The 16565-nt window shown below is 42.9% G+C and overlaps 1 protein-coding gene and 1 long non-coding RNA gene across 9 annotated transcripts in view; one reads left to right on the top strand and one right to left on the bottom strand.

Annotated features, from left to right (window-relative positions):
- The window catches only part of QKI (QKI, KH domain containing, RNA binding), a 205098-nt gene extending 192993 nt beyond the window's left edge, over positions 1-12105 (bottom strand). For 5 of the 7 annotated variants that reach the window (XM_015415301.1, XM_015415302.1, XM_015415303.1 and 2 more), the window contains exon 1: positions 11655-11976. In XM_015415301.1, coding sequence (XP_015270787.1) covers positions 11655-11796 — 142 coding nt within the window. In that variant the 5' untranslated portion in view covers positions 11797-11976. Of the gene's footprint in view, positions 1-11654 lie in introns of all 7 variants that reach the window. The other 2 variants (XM_015415305.1, XM_015415306.1) reach the window with 1 other exon arrangement.
- The window catches only part of LOC107113905, a 111444-nt gene continuing 106565 nt past the window's right edge, over positions 11687-16565 (top strand). For both annotated transcript variants that reach the window (XR_001482627.1, XR_001482628.1), the window contains exon 1: positions 11687-11745. This is a non-coding gene — a long non-coding RNA (uncharacterized LOC107113905). The remainder of the gene's footprint in view (positions 11746-16565) is intronic.

Here is a 16565-nt window from a genome sequence, read left to right as displayed (position 1 = left end):
TTCCACACTGCTGGGGAAGCTTGCTGGGTGACTTGCGGCCAGTCACACACTCTCAACCTAGCCTACCTCACAGGGTTGTTAGATCAAGGTGGGTAGCCATGTCTGTAATCTGTCCGTAGCAGCAGAAAAGAGCAAGAGTCCAGGAGCACTCCAAAGACTAACAAAATCTGAAGACATTTTTTAAAATCAAAAGAGTACATGCTCCACCACCTTTGTGCTATGACCAAGTCAAAGGTGACAGTAATTCCATAGGAATAACCAGTGATAGTCTGCTGCAGCAAAAAAACGAAAAAACGAAACAGGATTCTCAGATTTTAGTCTACAAAAACTTATACTACAATAAAAATGTGTTATTTTTAAGGTGCTACAAAAGACTCCCATTTACCAAAGATGGGAGTAACCACTCCTACATATGTATCACAAGAGTAGAAGTCATCAGGGTCCTTGGCACTACAGCTTCTGTCAGTTTAAGACTACTGAATACACAAGTATAACTAACCAGCTGCTATCCCTCAAGACAAACTTCAGAAGCAGTCTAGGAGGCTATCTTCTACAGCACCAACTTCCATCCAATTCATCACCCATCAGCCTTATTAATGACACTCTTCAGCACTGCTGGATTGATAAATTACTTTGCTATTCATCCTGTGTTAATCTGAAATTCATGTAAGTGTACCATTATGAACTGAAAAGCTCTTGGCAACATTAAAACTCAGCACACACCAAATAGTCTCAGTGTGCATTAAATCTCCCACTGGAAACCAACATATTAACGTAGTTCCTTTAGTCTTATGAATCAATTATACATCCATCCAATTCATCACCCATCAGCCTTATTAATGACACTCTTCAGCACTGCTGGATTGATAAATTACTTTGCTATTCATCCTGTGTTAATCTGAAATTCATGTAAGTGTACCATTATGAACTGAAAAGCTCTTGGCAACATTAAAACTCAGCACACACCAAATAGTCTCAGTGTGCATTAAATCTCCCACTAGAAACCAACGTATTTCCTTTAGTCTTATGAATCAATTATACACAAGATGTATGAAACAAATTGTGTAAAAAGTAAAGCATTTGACTTGCTTAAAATTATGCCTTAACAAAATAGCCATAATATGTACAGGTTTAAACAGTGAACCATCTTAAAACACCTTTACAATAAAAAAAAATTAGCAGATCAATATTGAATGGGCCTCATACCACTTCACTTAGGTATCTGCAGTTACCATTAATACAGCCACTTTTTAATATTTCAAAAAGACTTCCATCTCAGGATTAAGCAGACAGTAACCCAAAAAAAGCATACAGAATCTATATTAGGCACATATCCCTAGTAAACTGTTTGCAGAAAGCAGTAGTACAAAGCATTCAGTGCATCTTAGTAAATCACATGAGAAAACCAATACAATACCCATAAAGTACTATAAACTGGGAAATGTGCTCTACTTTAATATTTAAAAAGAATAATCCCAAACAAGTGAAAAGGCATATTCAAACATGTTAATGTTTTACAACCTTACAGAGAAACCATCATGACCAGACTGTGCATGATGTCACCAAAGTAATTTAAATAAGGAATATCTACCTCAAAAAGGATAAAGGACCAAACTGCACAACCAGCAGATAAGCTGCTCAGCAGACACTTTAATTATTTTTCACCTCCCCAAAAAAGGTTTTGATGGGAAAGAGGGACTATTCATTAGCTTAATTTCTAGGCTGTACTTGGAATCTTTGCCAGGAAGAAAGAGCAGGAGTTTCTTGGTTTACTCTCTTTAATTTCCAGACATCTTTCAAAAACCAAGAATTTATAATCATCCAGTGAAGTAACATAAAATAAATATAGTTGAAAATGAAGAACAGATATCTGTTGAAATTTTATGTAAGCCGCCCTGAGCCTGCTTCAGCAGGGAGGGCGGGGTACAAATCAAATAAATCAATCAATCAATCAATAAAAGGTTAGTTGATAGGTAGAAAGGAGAAAAGAAAAAAAGGTAATGAGGTTATGGGGCGCTTTTTTTTTTTTTTACAAAGAGGCCTTTCATAAGAGGATAAAATTCAATTTTAAATGCAGATTTCATGTTAAATATGTTATTTTGAATGGTCCAAAATCTACTTTAAATTAAAAACCTCATTTTAAAATAATTTTATTCACCTGATTTTCAACTCTACAACAGTGCAAACTAATAAGATCCACCCTTATGATATGCCTTAGCATTTTCAAATGGCATTTATGGCCAATAAAACCAAATGCAAACATTAGAAAAATGGTTCACAAGCCACCTCTTAATCTCCTTCCTCAAATACTGGCCTAACAGAAGTTTGACATTTATACTAGCTCTGAAATGGACAAGTTCTTGCCCAAAAATTATCTGCCAAGTCAGAAAACTGCTGAACAGTTGGACACTCCCATCAAACATGTCAAAAGTTTCTATTTGGCCACATCCCTAATAACAGAACTGGCTATAATCAGATGGTGTCAGGTGGTGTCTTGCTGGGTTTCTGTACCACATGCTGGGTACCTCTGGCTGACATTTCGTTACGTTTGCATTAATAATCAATGCCCAAATGGACTGCCAGCCAATACTATTCCAGACTTTCCTGTAAGTCTAACTCCAAGGCCCAAATGTAGGACGGATTCTATATAAGTTGAAAATTTAGATTGTAACACTGTTATAGGATAAAGTGACTGCGTCTATGAAAGTCTCAAAAGAGGCTGACATTTGATGTGTGGCATATGGAGAAAATGTTGTACTTGCATGTACCAATGCATTGAAAGAGAAGCACACTGAGCTTTCTTTAAAAGATCACTGTAGAAAATTGGGTTCTTCTGGTCTACTAAGTCAGTCTCCTTACCAAATGCATTAGTTCATAAAAAAGCAGCAGCAGCAGCAGCAAATGCAAATACTACCTTTTACACAAAAACTTCCTTATGGTACTTTACATGATACTTTACGGTACATAGCTGGAACCAGAAATCCCCTTGGCAGCCACACCCAACAACTATGGCTTAATAAGATATAGGAGACTGGGAGTAAGGCCTGTTGTGGGAAGAAATGAAACGAGCTTGACAAAGAGGCTCTAGGTGAGTGTCCTGGCTGTGGCTGGTGGATCGGTGGAGAGAAGAGGAAAATAGAGGGAGGTGAGCCATGTTTATTTCCTTCTGCTTAGCTATAAGGTAGGGCTCTCTCAAGTCATTTTGCTGTCCCAAGTGAATAGTATGGTAGGAAAGCCACATGGTAACAGGTATGGTTCCCTCCACCCCTGACTTATGTTGATTTGGAGCTATGCAGTGGCAGCCAAGGTAGAAAAACACCTCCTCCTATGCCATGTTGTCTGGGTTTCAAGTGTCTGGAAAGCATATCCAGTTACAGGGTTGCCAACTCTGAGTTGAGAAACACCTACAGATTTGAGGGGTACAGCCTGGGTTTGGGGTGGAGAGGGACCTCAGCCGGGTATAATGCCACCAAGTAGACTGCCCAAAGCAGCCATTTTCTCCAGAACTGATCTTGGAGATCTCCAGGTGCTGCCTGGAGGTTGGCAATACTAAGGGGAAGGCCAGGCCTTTATATTTGAGGGGTAGAGCCTGAGGACAGCAGGGTTTGGAGTGGGGAGGGACCTCAGCAGGGTATAATGCCATAAAATCCACTGCCCAAAGCCGCCACTTTCTCCATAACTGATCTTGGAGATCTCCAGGTGCCACCTAGAGGTTGGCAATACTAAGGGGAGGGCCAGGTTTGTTGAAGGACTTCAATGAGGAGTAATACCATAGAGCTCACCCTCCAAACCAACCATTGTTTCCATGGGGACGGAGCTCTATAGTCTGGAGCTCAATTGTAATTCAGAGAGATATCCAGGCCTTCAATTTTCCCCCAACCTCTTTCAATTCCAAAGCTGCTTCCTATTTAACACTTTAACTGATTAACAGACTCCCTACTAATGCCCCATAGTCTCCTGGGACTCCCAACTTGGGAGCTGTGGTTCTAATTCCCATTGCTATGGTTGCAGTAAGGCCAGCTGAGAACTACAACTCCCAAGGTGCAAAACATCAAAGGTGGGGGTGTAAGAAAGGAGGAGCCAGCGGGATGGGCCAAGAGGACATCAAGGCAGCTTCCCCAGTGGCCAATGGAAGAGTAGGCGAGTCATCACCAGCATGGCTTGCCTTTTATATACATCACCATATATGTACTATTTCATTGTGTAATGTATAATTCTTGATAAAATGTTAGTAGTTTCAAACATAAAGGGGGGAGTCGCAGAGTAGTAAGACAAGGTACTCTGCACAAGGAAATATGAAACAGCTACAGTATTGTTCTCACAAACTAATATTATTATCTGTGCTCTGAACGTTAACTATTTACAGCGTGTGCTCACTTTCTATCATGTTTCAAACATGCAATAATTATTTAGGATCACCTATATTTCTAGTTCTTTGTGATATAAAATCACCATTTGAAATTTTACAACAAATACTTCCAAGTTCAATCTCTCCAAATAGCTTCAGATGGTATCCGTGTTGGTCCGCAGTACAACAGTTAGATTTGAGTCCAGTGGCATTTTAGAGATCAACAAGTGTTTCAAGGTATAAACTTTTGTGAGTCAAACCTCCCTTCGTCAGACACCGAACAGTAGCTCTGAACACACAAGTACAGAGACAGACTCCCATTTGAGACAATCAACCTATCATGAAAGGTCTCACTGGACACACACTCAAAATATTTTTTCATCTTTATTCTGAAGGACGAGAAGTCACATCATTCAAGACATGCTCACAGTGCCTGCTATTTCTTATTCAGAATATAGCAGTTTTGTATGTTGTTATATGCTGCTGTGTCATTAAAATCAAATCCATTCTACACTGCTCAATATTTAGATTTCTCCCACTTCTGTAAGAAAAACAACACGTCAGAAGATCTAGTTCAAGTTTGTTCTACTTGTCGCAATCCAGTTAACAATGGACTACTACCTAACAAAGGCTAGTATTCAAGCAGCTATTTCAGTCAACCATTTGGACACGCTCAGTGAGATTTTCTACTTCTTTCTCCTCCAAAGTGGGAAAAAACCCATATCAGATCCCTCAAGTCCCTTTGGGCATGCAAAATCAATTTGGTTGCTTTTCTGGGGTGAAACAAAAATCCTGAAACACAATAAAGATCGAGGGGTTCATTGTAAGAAATAAACCTTCCTCAGCTGTTCCCTATCTTGCAATCATTCCCTCGCCCCTATCAAGTTCCACACATCTTCAAGCATTAGGCCAAGTAAGTTCTAAGCTGTGAACACACATGCTGTACCAAATAAGTCACTTTTATTATGTCACTAGTTTCTTTTTTGCTACTGCAGTCTACCACCACAAGTTTCCTGGTACCATCACCAACAAACTCAGAGCCAGAATTTCCCAAATTTCAATTTATGAATAATTTCACAATTGCAATCACCCGTTTGACTTTTCTTACCATTGTAAGTCTTCTACAGAAAATCTCTAGTTTGAAAGCTAGGGTTCTTTTTCAATGTAGAATTTGTACAGAGTACTATATTTGCAGATACACACACACAAATGATGCGAGGGAGAAAGGGCAAAGAATAATTGCCTGACATATCTATAGCCTTAACACTGTAACTTAGCATTAGTTTATCCCTTGGTAACTCACAATACTGACATTAATGAGGCATGCTATATTGAAATTTAAACTCACAAGAACATTAACAGGAAAGTTTACATTAATATAGTTTGTGCCATTTGTCCCTAGCATTGAGATACATGGATAACACAAGCACAGATTCTAGAAAGGCAGTGGTGAGATTCTGCTTTAAATAAATTTGACTGTAATCACATACAGTGTTGTTCCTCACTCCAAAATAACTAGTTTGTGCATTCCACGTAAATGACAATGTATTCTTATTGATCCACACCACAAATGAATGCCAAAATTCTTGTGAGCTTGTACCATTTACTCCAAAGCAGCATAAATTTGATCTGTGCATTCATGAGTTTCTTTTCTTAGCTTTATCATAGCAAGGATTCCAAAAGATAATCAACATTACAGGAATCCTGTGCTTCAACAAGATTAACATAACTAATTGGCTTATCAGCAAAGACTCCCACTACAACTTTGAAGTCCCAGAATTTTGTTTAACAAGCATTTACACAAAATGTTGGAACCTATATTTCTGTTCCACTAATTGAGCTTACACAAAGGCAAAGAATATTCCACCAGCTCAAGAAGCCTTGTACCAGTGGATACATCCCTTCTACCAGTGAATAGAAGGGCCCTGCCATTTAACAATCATATCAACTAATGGAAAAGAAGAAAAAGTATTAAAACCTATCCTCCTTGGATGTTTGCATGCCGCTGGTGAATTACTCTATACAATGAAACTGACCACAGAAGTAACTGAGACACCAGTAATTGGGAGGAAAGTCTGATAAATACGTATCCATGAAATGCTAAATTTACATTTCTCTCTGCTGAATACGATGAGCTAAACTTAAGAAGAAGAAAAGGAACTCTCCTCATATGCAAGGCTGAACAGATTCAGTAACAGAATAGAATCAAGACCTACTTGCATTTCAAAAATGTAAGTAGCTGACTCCACTTATACATTCTAGATGAACAGATATTGAACATCCTTTCAAAAAACCAGATGTGTAACACTTATTAAAAGAACTGTAATAAACTACAGCAGCAAGGCTTCGTCATACAAACAATAGCTCATAGTCCAATATCATGCAGAATGTTTTTTACTGCTCAACTATAACAGTGTGAAACATATTTGGAAACTCAAGCACTTATCAATTTCTTACCCTGAACTAAAACATAAAAAAGCATTCAATCCCAAAGCCTGGTATGCTAGAATGAACCATGCTAACTGATACACCAGTATATCACAAACCAAAAGGTACATTTTTCCAATCACATTATAGCATTATAATTACAAAGTGAGTTGTATGTGAATTTAGTCAACTGGGGGGGAAACATTTCCTTGCCAAATAGGATTTGCTTTGACTTTAATACCATGTAGGAAATGTTGAGCACTTCAGATCCTTCTCAAGGGCAAAAGTAGTTTTGTTTGAACTGTGACCACAATGTGGCCTTTATTAAGATCCTTATAATTGTTAAATACCTGAACTCAGTATGCATGGTATGCAAACACCACAAGGCCTAAAATCTCACTTTCTACTTCCAGAAATGAATCTTAGTTGCTAGAGTATTTATGAGAGAGAATAGAGACCAAAGCCAGTTAGATATGGAATTCTGATGGAGATCCTTATTATCAGTTTCTTGCTGAGATACAGGTTTAGGTTCAACAGTGCGCAGATATGAGGAAAAACATAATGCCTATAAAATATGACATCAGAACTGATCATGCGTGTGCTGTTTTGGAGGGAAAACTGCAACAGCCAAGGTACTAGGCTTCTGATTGCTCATCTCTTATTATTATCAGTTTCTTGCTGAGATACAGGTTTAGGTTCAACAGTGCGCAGATATGAGGAAAAACATAATGCCTATAAAATATGACATCAGAACTGATCATGCGTGTGCTGTTTTGGAGGGAAAACTGCAACAGCCAAGGTACTAGGCTTCTGATTGCTCATCTCTGCTGAAAAATTAAAACATATACCAAGGGTCTTTTGATACAGAGAAGTTGCTGTGGAATAGATTCATTAAAGACGGAAGGAGAGCAGGATATTCTGAAAAGATGCTTAACCCCTTGCCATGCCCAGAAATTGTACATATTGCTACTGCACCCCAAAACCTAAATGTTTTCCCACTGAAGTATGAAAGCAACAGGGAAAATTATATTTTACTATGACAACATGTTACTGTTTGGCTAGAGATGGCAGAGCTACTTTCAAGGCTCTTATTTATAATGAAACTGTGAGTTTCATCAAAGTTATAATTTAATATGTTGTCGAAGGCTTTCACGGCCGGAGTTCATTAGTTGCTGTAGATTTTCTGGGATGTGTGGCCATGGTCTTTATTTAATCTTCAACTTTTGAAAAGCTTCCATCTATAACATCAGGAAAGGTTCCTTATACAAACTGAAATAAAGTGAGTTCCCACAGCCAACTAAGGACTGGATGCATGAAGACTTCAGAACAAGTTTCATAAATATATTTTAGAAGCCGACCGTGTTAAGTGGCCTTTTAGCTAATATTAACATCCTATGATTACACTGTGAGTGATATTCTAAGTACTGCAAAATCATTTATCTTCAATTAGGTTACTAAAGCATAACAGCATAACTTTAACAAGTACAGTTTTTAAATACTTTCCTGAAGGTAATGCTCTGGTAGCAGAACTTAGTTAACAGACTTCACAGAACATTTCATTTTGAGATTCAGAATACACACACACAACGCTGGTTTTCTTTTTCTGCTGGTATGTACTCCATATAGAAGTAGCACTAGCCATAAAGTTTAAAAGCAACTTTCATGTCTGACTGCAGCATTTTTGCACTCATTTTAGTTTCTTACTAAATTCAGTGTTGAAATTATAATAAAGGCTTAATATTCACTGGGGTCCCAATGTGAGTACATTTAAAATTCCAGATTTCAAGGATATCTGAGAATCTCATGTGCAAAGCATCTGATTCTTTTAACCTACTGCTAGTTGGTAGATAATACCTGGATCACTTACCAAAGGTTTAAGTATCTGGTTCAGATTCGGGGGGCGGGGAAGGGCGGAGAAGAACATGATGTAAAATTAATCCGATGTTTCCATTTAGGGGGGGGGACAACTTCAGCTTTTGAAAATGCTTATGTAGAAAAATCCCTGGTCCTGGAAAACAATTGCAGGAAACAAAGCATCTAATTTAGGAAAGCCCGCCTCCCCTTCTCTACAGGCTGCCGTTAACCAACAGAAACCTAACATTTATTCATCTCTCTAGAGATCCTTTCTACTAAATACAGTGTTTACTACTAAGTAAAAACTATTAACGCTTAAGATAATAGGAACCTGCTACCTGCAAATGATTTCAAATATCCTCCCTTTACCTCATAATATTAAAAAGTAGGAGTTATTCCATATTATGTAACATATCCTGAGCCTTTAGCAATGAAAGGATATAGTTTTTAATCATTTCATTCAAATGCTCTAAGGCTAAGCCTAGGTTGGTCAGCTTTTGCTTCGTATGCTTTTTCCCAAGCTTGAACTATAGTAAAAACCTTGTAATGGTTAGACTAAAAAATAACTACACCAGTGCTATACTTTGCTAGAATCATTAACTTTCGTTCTTTTTTTTCTGCTGAACAAAAATATTGAACAATGAGAATGTTTTTAAAGTTTCTATTAAAATGTCCATTAATATACAAATTTTCAGAAATCCCCAAGGAAAAAAATATATAACTCTCTTCTCTAGCAAGTTTCTGAAGACTAGTATTTATAATAATTTCATGACACTGCGTGGACTTCTAAAAGAAGTTGCACAACCTAGCCACCATGTTTTAGAGAAGAGGGTGTGGACATGTATAACTGATGAAAAAAGTTAAAACCAAAGCATACAGGCAAGTCTGTGTTTTAACTTCCACAGCTCACACAATTCTTAAGTCCTCAGCAGGTTAGCTAATTTTGGCATAAAGGTTTATAAAATAACTAGATTTTAAGGCTCTCTTTTTTCCCCAAAAGGAAGAACGGGCGCCCCTTAGTGTTCAAATATTAAAACATTTAGATCATTCACTGAATTTGCATGGAACATTTTTTTAACATTCCAGAAAGTTTTCAGCCTTTGCAGCTCTCCCACCCAGGAGCCAACACAAACAGGAAAAGCAGAAAGATTTAAAGGGAAAGCTAAACTTTTTCTTTGGGCTACCTAGCAAGGGAATAGATTGGGTGGGGAAGGCAGAACAAAAAAAAAAGCTTTAAGTTTCCTTCTAGTCCTGGGTTTGAACTTTTAAACAAAGTACTTTCTACTACACAAAGACTCACAGAGCTCCACATTCAAGAAGCGCTGTTACTTCACAAACTTGTTGCAATGTATTTTTACTCCAGAAACATTCTGCTCTTTAGCTCTTGTGACAGAGATGCTGTTATCTCTATTCCCAAAAACAGATTTTGTCAAAATATAAACTTTTAAAAAACCATTGTTGCAATACTATTCAATTCCATTTCTTTAGACCCTGTTGTTGACTTCATCTCTTAACTTCTTACTACAGATTGTCTCCATAAAAAGTTTATGAACGGAAACTACTTTCAAAATAGCGTCCTTGCAGTGCCTGTTTATTTTTTAACATAGCTATCAAAACAGTGATTATTCAGGAATATAATTCCAGTCTGATTTGCTCTCTGCAGCCAATTGCTTCAACTAGATGTTAAATATACCATTTCCATTCCTAATGTAGAGAAATACTTGTCAAAAGCAGGAAGAATTCTGCATATACTAAGTAAATCAAAGTTGTTGTTGTTCAGTCGCAGTCGAGTTTGCGACCCCCTGGATCATCTCCTGCCAGGCCCTCCTGTCTTCAAAGGACCCCAACCCAAAATTGAAACTGCAGGTCAACACATTTCATATCCAAGCATAAGACTACCAGCCATCAAGTTCCACATTCCTTTCATTTCCAGATATAAATTCAAAGGATAGGTTTTTGACTGAAAATAAAGAATCCAAGAAAACACAATACAATATATCGTTAAGAAAATATGCTAGAAAACACTTTTGTGAAGTCTCTGGCTGCAATCCTCAAACCATCTAAACCTACAGAACAAATTCCGAATGAATTGTTTCAAATTTGCAGACTTTAAAGAGTTATACCAAAAATGTGACCAAGACTTTATATACTCTGATAACTCTTTGCAAACATGATCGGGGAGATGGTGAAAGAGAAATATACCCCACAGTGTATGAGCTGGAATCTGAAGTTAGTATTCAAGCACTTTTTAGTCTTTTAGTTTGGTGTTCCAGTGCAGATCCTTTAGGATACAAGCCAGTAACGTTTACTCTGTTTACACATAAAGTTGAAATGGTTCACTCCTTCTTTGTGACCGGGAAATGTCCTGAAGACAACTAAGCCTTCTGGTCTTGTCAGTACGTTTCAACTACTTCCCAGCGACAGCAAAATCTCAATCAAACCACCCGTTCCTCATTTCTTCAGGCTACAAAACTAACTTGCCTATAAATACCTCTGTAAGTCCCACCACCCAACCCTCTACCCTCTCGCACTTCATAACGTGGGTTCAGGAGTCTCTGAATGCCCCTTATGCCGCCACCGCCGCCCACCCCCCACCCCCCACCTCCAAATAACCTCTCGGGCTTTTTACTTCTCGTCTCCCTGACTCTCTCAATGTGGCGTCCGCGTTTCCCCTGAGGAGCAAAATAATGAGAGAACACCGCCACACAAAGAGATTTCATTGACTCCAAAGCTCTTAACCCTGAAAGGTGGAAACTTCGGTGGAAAGACTTCCCGCTTCGCGTCTTTTGTTTATGGGGCGGGATGCAAGGCCAAGAGGCGCCATTGAAGGGCCGAAAGGGGGAATCCGCCCTCATCTCCGGGACAGAAATAGGAAGAGCAAAGGGGATCCATATAAGAGTACAAGGGCCTAAGTTGGGGGGGAGGGGGGCAGTCTGATCCCCACCCTCTTCTCAGCCACTAGGATAAGAGTTGCTTTTGGACTCTCTCTCTCGCTCTGTTTGCCTGTCCCCAACCCCGTTTTTACCTTCGTCCAGCAGCCTCTCAAGGTGGTTGAATATCCCACAGAAGTTGGGGAGGCTGCTCATGAGCTTCTTGTCGTTCATCAGCTGCATCAGGTAATCGGGGCTCGGCTTGGGCTTCTCCTTCGTTTCCATTTCCCCAACCATATTCCAAACGCACGGCGAGAGCGAGCGAGCGCCCGCACCAGCACTCACCCAACCACCGCACTGGGCGCCCGCCAGGCGGGGAAGAGACGGGGTGTGTGCGTGGGGCGGGGGGAAGGCCCCTTCCCCCCCTAAAATCTGGGGAGGAGGAAGAGGGAGCGGGAAAAAGGGGGTTCCGTGACCGTCGACGAAGAAGCCGCCAGAAGATGCCCCCGGGTCCCAGGCGGAGGAGAAAAACACGGGGGGAAACTCGGCGACCGCCACCCCCCCAACCCCTACTCCGCTGCCGACACGGCCGAGGGCTGCTGCGCCCTAGTCTTCCTCCGGCTCCTCTGCACAGAGATCTTCCCCCGCCGTTCCTCTCTCTTCCTGTAGCCGCTCCCACTGGAAGCCTTTCCCCAGCGCCGTGCGCCAGCGGCCGGCGCAGTCGTCGGTATGTTCCCCCTCCTCTTCCTCTCCGGCTCGCCTTCCCCCCCAGCACACGCAGACGCTGGTCGCGGCTCCTGCTCCTCGGCGCGGCTGCCCCCCTGGTCTGGCTCCGCGGCGGGGGAGGGAGGCAGGCAGGCAGGCAGGCAAATGGGGGCGGGCGGGCTACTGTTTCCCGAGGAGTCCCCGCCGCCGCCGCCGCCGCTGCTTGTAAGGCTGTTCCCGGCCACCGGAGGTGCTTCTGCTGCTGCTGTCGCCGCCGCCGCCTCGCCTCCCACTCCGCCTGCCTCCTTCCTCTCCCGCTGGTGCCGTTTCTTTGTGGCTGGCGAGTCTCAACCGGGCTGTAGCCGCCGTGCCTCCTTCTTCGTCGTCTTCGTCGTCGTCTCCCGTCTTCCTCCTCCTCCTCAATTCGCTTCAGTTCAGGCTGTGCTGGCGGCGGCGGGAGGCAACGGCGGCGGGAAGGGGAGGGGATAGGGGCCGGGGAGGGAGCAGCCAAGGAGCAGGGGCGGGGCGGCCGTTAATCAGAGAGCAGCGGCAGCAGCGGCGCCACTTGGCGGATTCAGCCCGCCCCGCCCCTGCCGCTCGCTTGAGAGACTTGGGACTACTCGGATGACTACCCACGAGGTCCCGGGCTGCCCTTTGCGGCCCCCCCCCCCCCCCCCGGTGTCTGTGCCTCGGTATAACTAACTGGCGCGCGCACACATAGAAAAGGTCGCGCCGCTGCCTACTACACTTTCACGCTCCAGATGGTTTTTGCAGGCGAGTACACTCTCCCTGTGTGTGTGTTCCCCTCCCCTCGGTTTTTAATGAGAGCACGAGAAACTCCTCGGGGGGAAGGGGGGGGGAAACTCTTGTTACTTCACCGATCTAACGTTGGGGTGGTGCTCGGTCACGTGGCTGCTAACGGGGGGGAAGTCCCGATCGTGGCGTGTTACTACTATTACGCATGCGTGCAGTATTTTCTCTCACAGGATATATATATATATTTATTTATATGCAGGCGGGCTCGCGCTTTCAATTGTGTCGCGGCGGCCGCAGCCCCTCCTCTCTTAAGGTGTAAGGAATGGGGCGGGGCTGAGATGAACGTGGTGCGCCTGCGCGGGCGGCGCAAGGAGGGGGTCGCCTCACGAGGAGCAATTTCTTCTCTGCCCGTTTAAAGTGGCCGCGAGGGCCGCCAAGGAAAGCGGCGTTCCTAATGGAAGTGGCTGCTGGCGGTGGAGGAAGTCGAGATAGCACTTGGGGAGAGAAGGGGCGGGGGGAGGCAGAATAGCCGACACGCTGGCCTGTTAACCAGATTCCGGGGTGCTCCGCTTGTTCTCCGCGAGATCATGTTGTGAGGTGTGTATCTTACACTGATTTGAGGGGAGGGGGGGTGTTCTCCGCGGCTGCCGTTTCCGACACAAAAGCAGCGCCATTTCCCTTTCCAGCAACACACGAGACCGACCCCACCGCTCGGCTCGCGAAGGCTGACGCGTTTTGAACACTCGCTGGCCCTCGGTAGGTTAACGGCCATGCAAGCAGCCGCGGGCGACCAGAACCCCCTCTTCCTCCCCCAGCTCGCTCGCGCGGGAAGCTTTTAGACACGCTTGGCCCCGTCTCTCTAGCCGCCTCTTCCCTGAACTTCTCGCGGTCTTGTCTGCAAGCCTGGGCAGAACTTTCCCTCCCGATTGAACGACGATGGGCTCGCAGCCGGAGGGGGCCGGCAAGCTCTGGAAAGAGGGGGGTTGGCGCGCTTTCCTCTGTCACTAGAGTCATCCTTCCGGCAGTCCGGCCGCCGAACTAGAAGGGGCAGGCGGCGGCTCCCTTGAACGCCACGAACCCACAGCGCTCAGGAGGCACGAGCCCGGCCGGTGGCTCGGCTTTCTGACGGGGGGGGGGGGGGGAGCACAGCCGTGGAGCTGCTTCCAGTCAGGCTCCGTCCTCTCCCCCTCGCCCCCCCCCCGCGCCGTTTGAGCAGCTACTGTCGCCTAAGCCGCTAGCCCCGCAGGGTCGACTGCAAAAGGGACCGTCTGCCGTGCCGATGGTTTCGTGTTTACTGCCTCCCTTGAGCGCCTGCGTCCTGATGCCGCCGCCAAGGACGTCGGTTACCTGATCCTGTAAATGTCATTGTCCGCAGTATTTGTAGCCTCCCTCCTCTCCCCCCCTCCCTCCCCCCTCCCGCGCGTTTTTCTTTGCGGAGCTGAATAAGAGCGCGGCTGTGGCAGGAGGGCTAGAAATAACTCTGCCTATCTTCTCTCCGCAATCTTCACGGAGAAGAAATATGGGGGAAAGTGCGTTTCCCTCTTTAAAAAGAATTCTTCTAAAATATGGGAGTTAATATAAACAGTAGTTTTTGAGGCAAGCGGAGTTCATCTTTCCAAAGTGGAAGTTTGGACTCTGCTGTCCTGTGTCACATTTGCCCTGGCATGGTATTGATTTCTCTTGTTCAAAAGGTATCTTTGCTGTGAAAACAATTTTGTGCTTCCATGCTTGGCAAGGAGGCCCATAAAGCAGTAGTTACTTCCAAGTAAACATATGTAAGCCGAGATTTTAAAAGGCACAGCTAAATGGATTAGGCAAGAAAACTTTCATGATTGCTTCTTATACCAAGCGTATCTTCCTGAAAGCAGTTTGAACAAATACTTGCTGCCTGATCATATGTTTGTTTACTAAAAAGTACTTTTTACTTTAACAGGTCTTTACCACCAAGTAAGCATCACAGGATTGTTTAGAAACGAATGTATAAAACACATTAATACTCTTGCCTCAGTATATAATTACTCATTTAAGAAAACAATATTGGTCATATTTTAACACTTGCAATACTTTAAATGTCTGCTCTTTCACAGTATTTGTCATTTTTATTTAACTGCTTGTTCAAATCTTGTGGTTCCATATAAGGTACAGTGCCAATATTAAATCAAACATCTGTCTTGAAATTTAGAGGAAAGTAACCTTTCAAGTTAACAAAACGTAGTGCATAGGGTGTGTGTTTTTGTTTTGAGGGTAAAAGTATTTATTCAGTTATGAAGTACTAATTTTTGGAAGGCAACATGAGCACTTAATAGGAATACAACGCTGACAAAAATAAATGAAATATTAATAAAAATAGGCTCACTTTTTAAAATGTGTGGGTTTTTTGCTTTGAAAAACAATGTCTTGCAAACAGCTGTAAGTCCCACTACCTCCAATGGGCTTACTTCCTAGTAAGTACATCCAGGAGTATGAAGTAGCACCTTTAAGAGTAGATGGGAATAAGCATGGGCCCCATCACGTATCCTCTGCTCATCTATCATAGGAGCTGCAGATTCTTTTATTAAAAAGGGAGCCCTAGAGGTGAGGGATTCCATTGTCTCCCCCACCTTTGAGGTCTTTAGAAGAAGAAATTGGATTTATACCCCGCCATTCACTCGGAGTCTCAGAGTGGCTTACAAACTCCTTTCCCTTCCCCTCCCCACAACAAACACCCTGTGAGGTAGGTGGGGCTGAGAGATCTGAGAGAAACTGCTCTTTCAAGAACACCTCTGACAGAACTATAGCTTGCCCAAGGTCATCCAGCAGCTATGTGTGGAGGAGTGGGAAATCAAACCCGGTTCTCCCAGAGTCCGCACACTTAACCACTACACCAAACTGGCTCTCTTTATTCTCTGCCTGGCTTACTTCTGGATCAGAGAGTGACTGGGTGATGCCTGTTGTACTTGGGTATGTAAGATAGGGCAGGATTCACTTCCCATCACTTGCTTATCCCGGTAGACTCCTCACCACATTTTAGATACAACTTGCACAGGCAGGGCTGCCCTTACATATCTAGTTTGGCCCCAATTCTCCTCTCAGCTGCATGATACCTTTAGATTTCAGGGGTGTTTTAAGGGGTCTGAAGACAGAAACAGAAGGCTTCAAACTGACCCTTTTGAATTACATATATTTTAAGATATATGCATTGTGTGTCTGTTCTTAAAATCACTCTTAGGAGTCTGATAGTAGTTAACTGAGTTGGTTAACTTGTTTAAATGGCATCAGTGTTCTAAGAACTTGTTTATTCAGGGGGTCTGGTCATTCATTGATTCTTTTTTGTTTGTTTGTTTAGGGATCTACGGGCATATTCTTTTACTTTCTTTCAAATAACTATTCTTATGTACATATGTACACATGGTTCCCATTTTCTTTTCAGGAAGATCCTCATGCTTTCACGAATCCTGATTAATATTCTCACTAGGCAACTGCCCCAATTACCATGGGATTGCTCTGTTCTCATTCAAACAACAACAAAGAGGGGACATAACTCTCCTTGTGACCCTGTTGCACCAAATCTGATGATCACATGTCCCTGGGTGTCACCTAGTCTTACAGCTTTATCCTGTTATTTT

This window comes from Gekko japonicus, unplaced genomic scaffold (genome assembly GCF_001447785.1).
Source record: "Gekko japonicus isolate JY-2015 unplaced genomic scaffold, Gekko_japonicus_V1.1 scaffold519, whole genome shotgun sequence".
Taxonomy (NCBI): domain Eukaryota; kingdom Metazoa; phylum Chordata; class Lepidosauria; order Squamata; family Gekkonidae; genus Gekko; species Gekko japonicus.
Note: the sequence above shows the minus strand (reverse complement) of the source record. Positions and strands in the feature narration are given on the sequence as shown.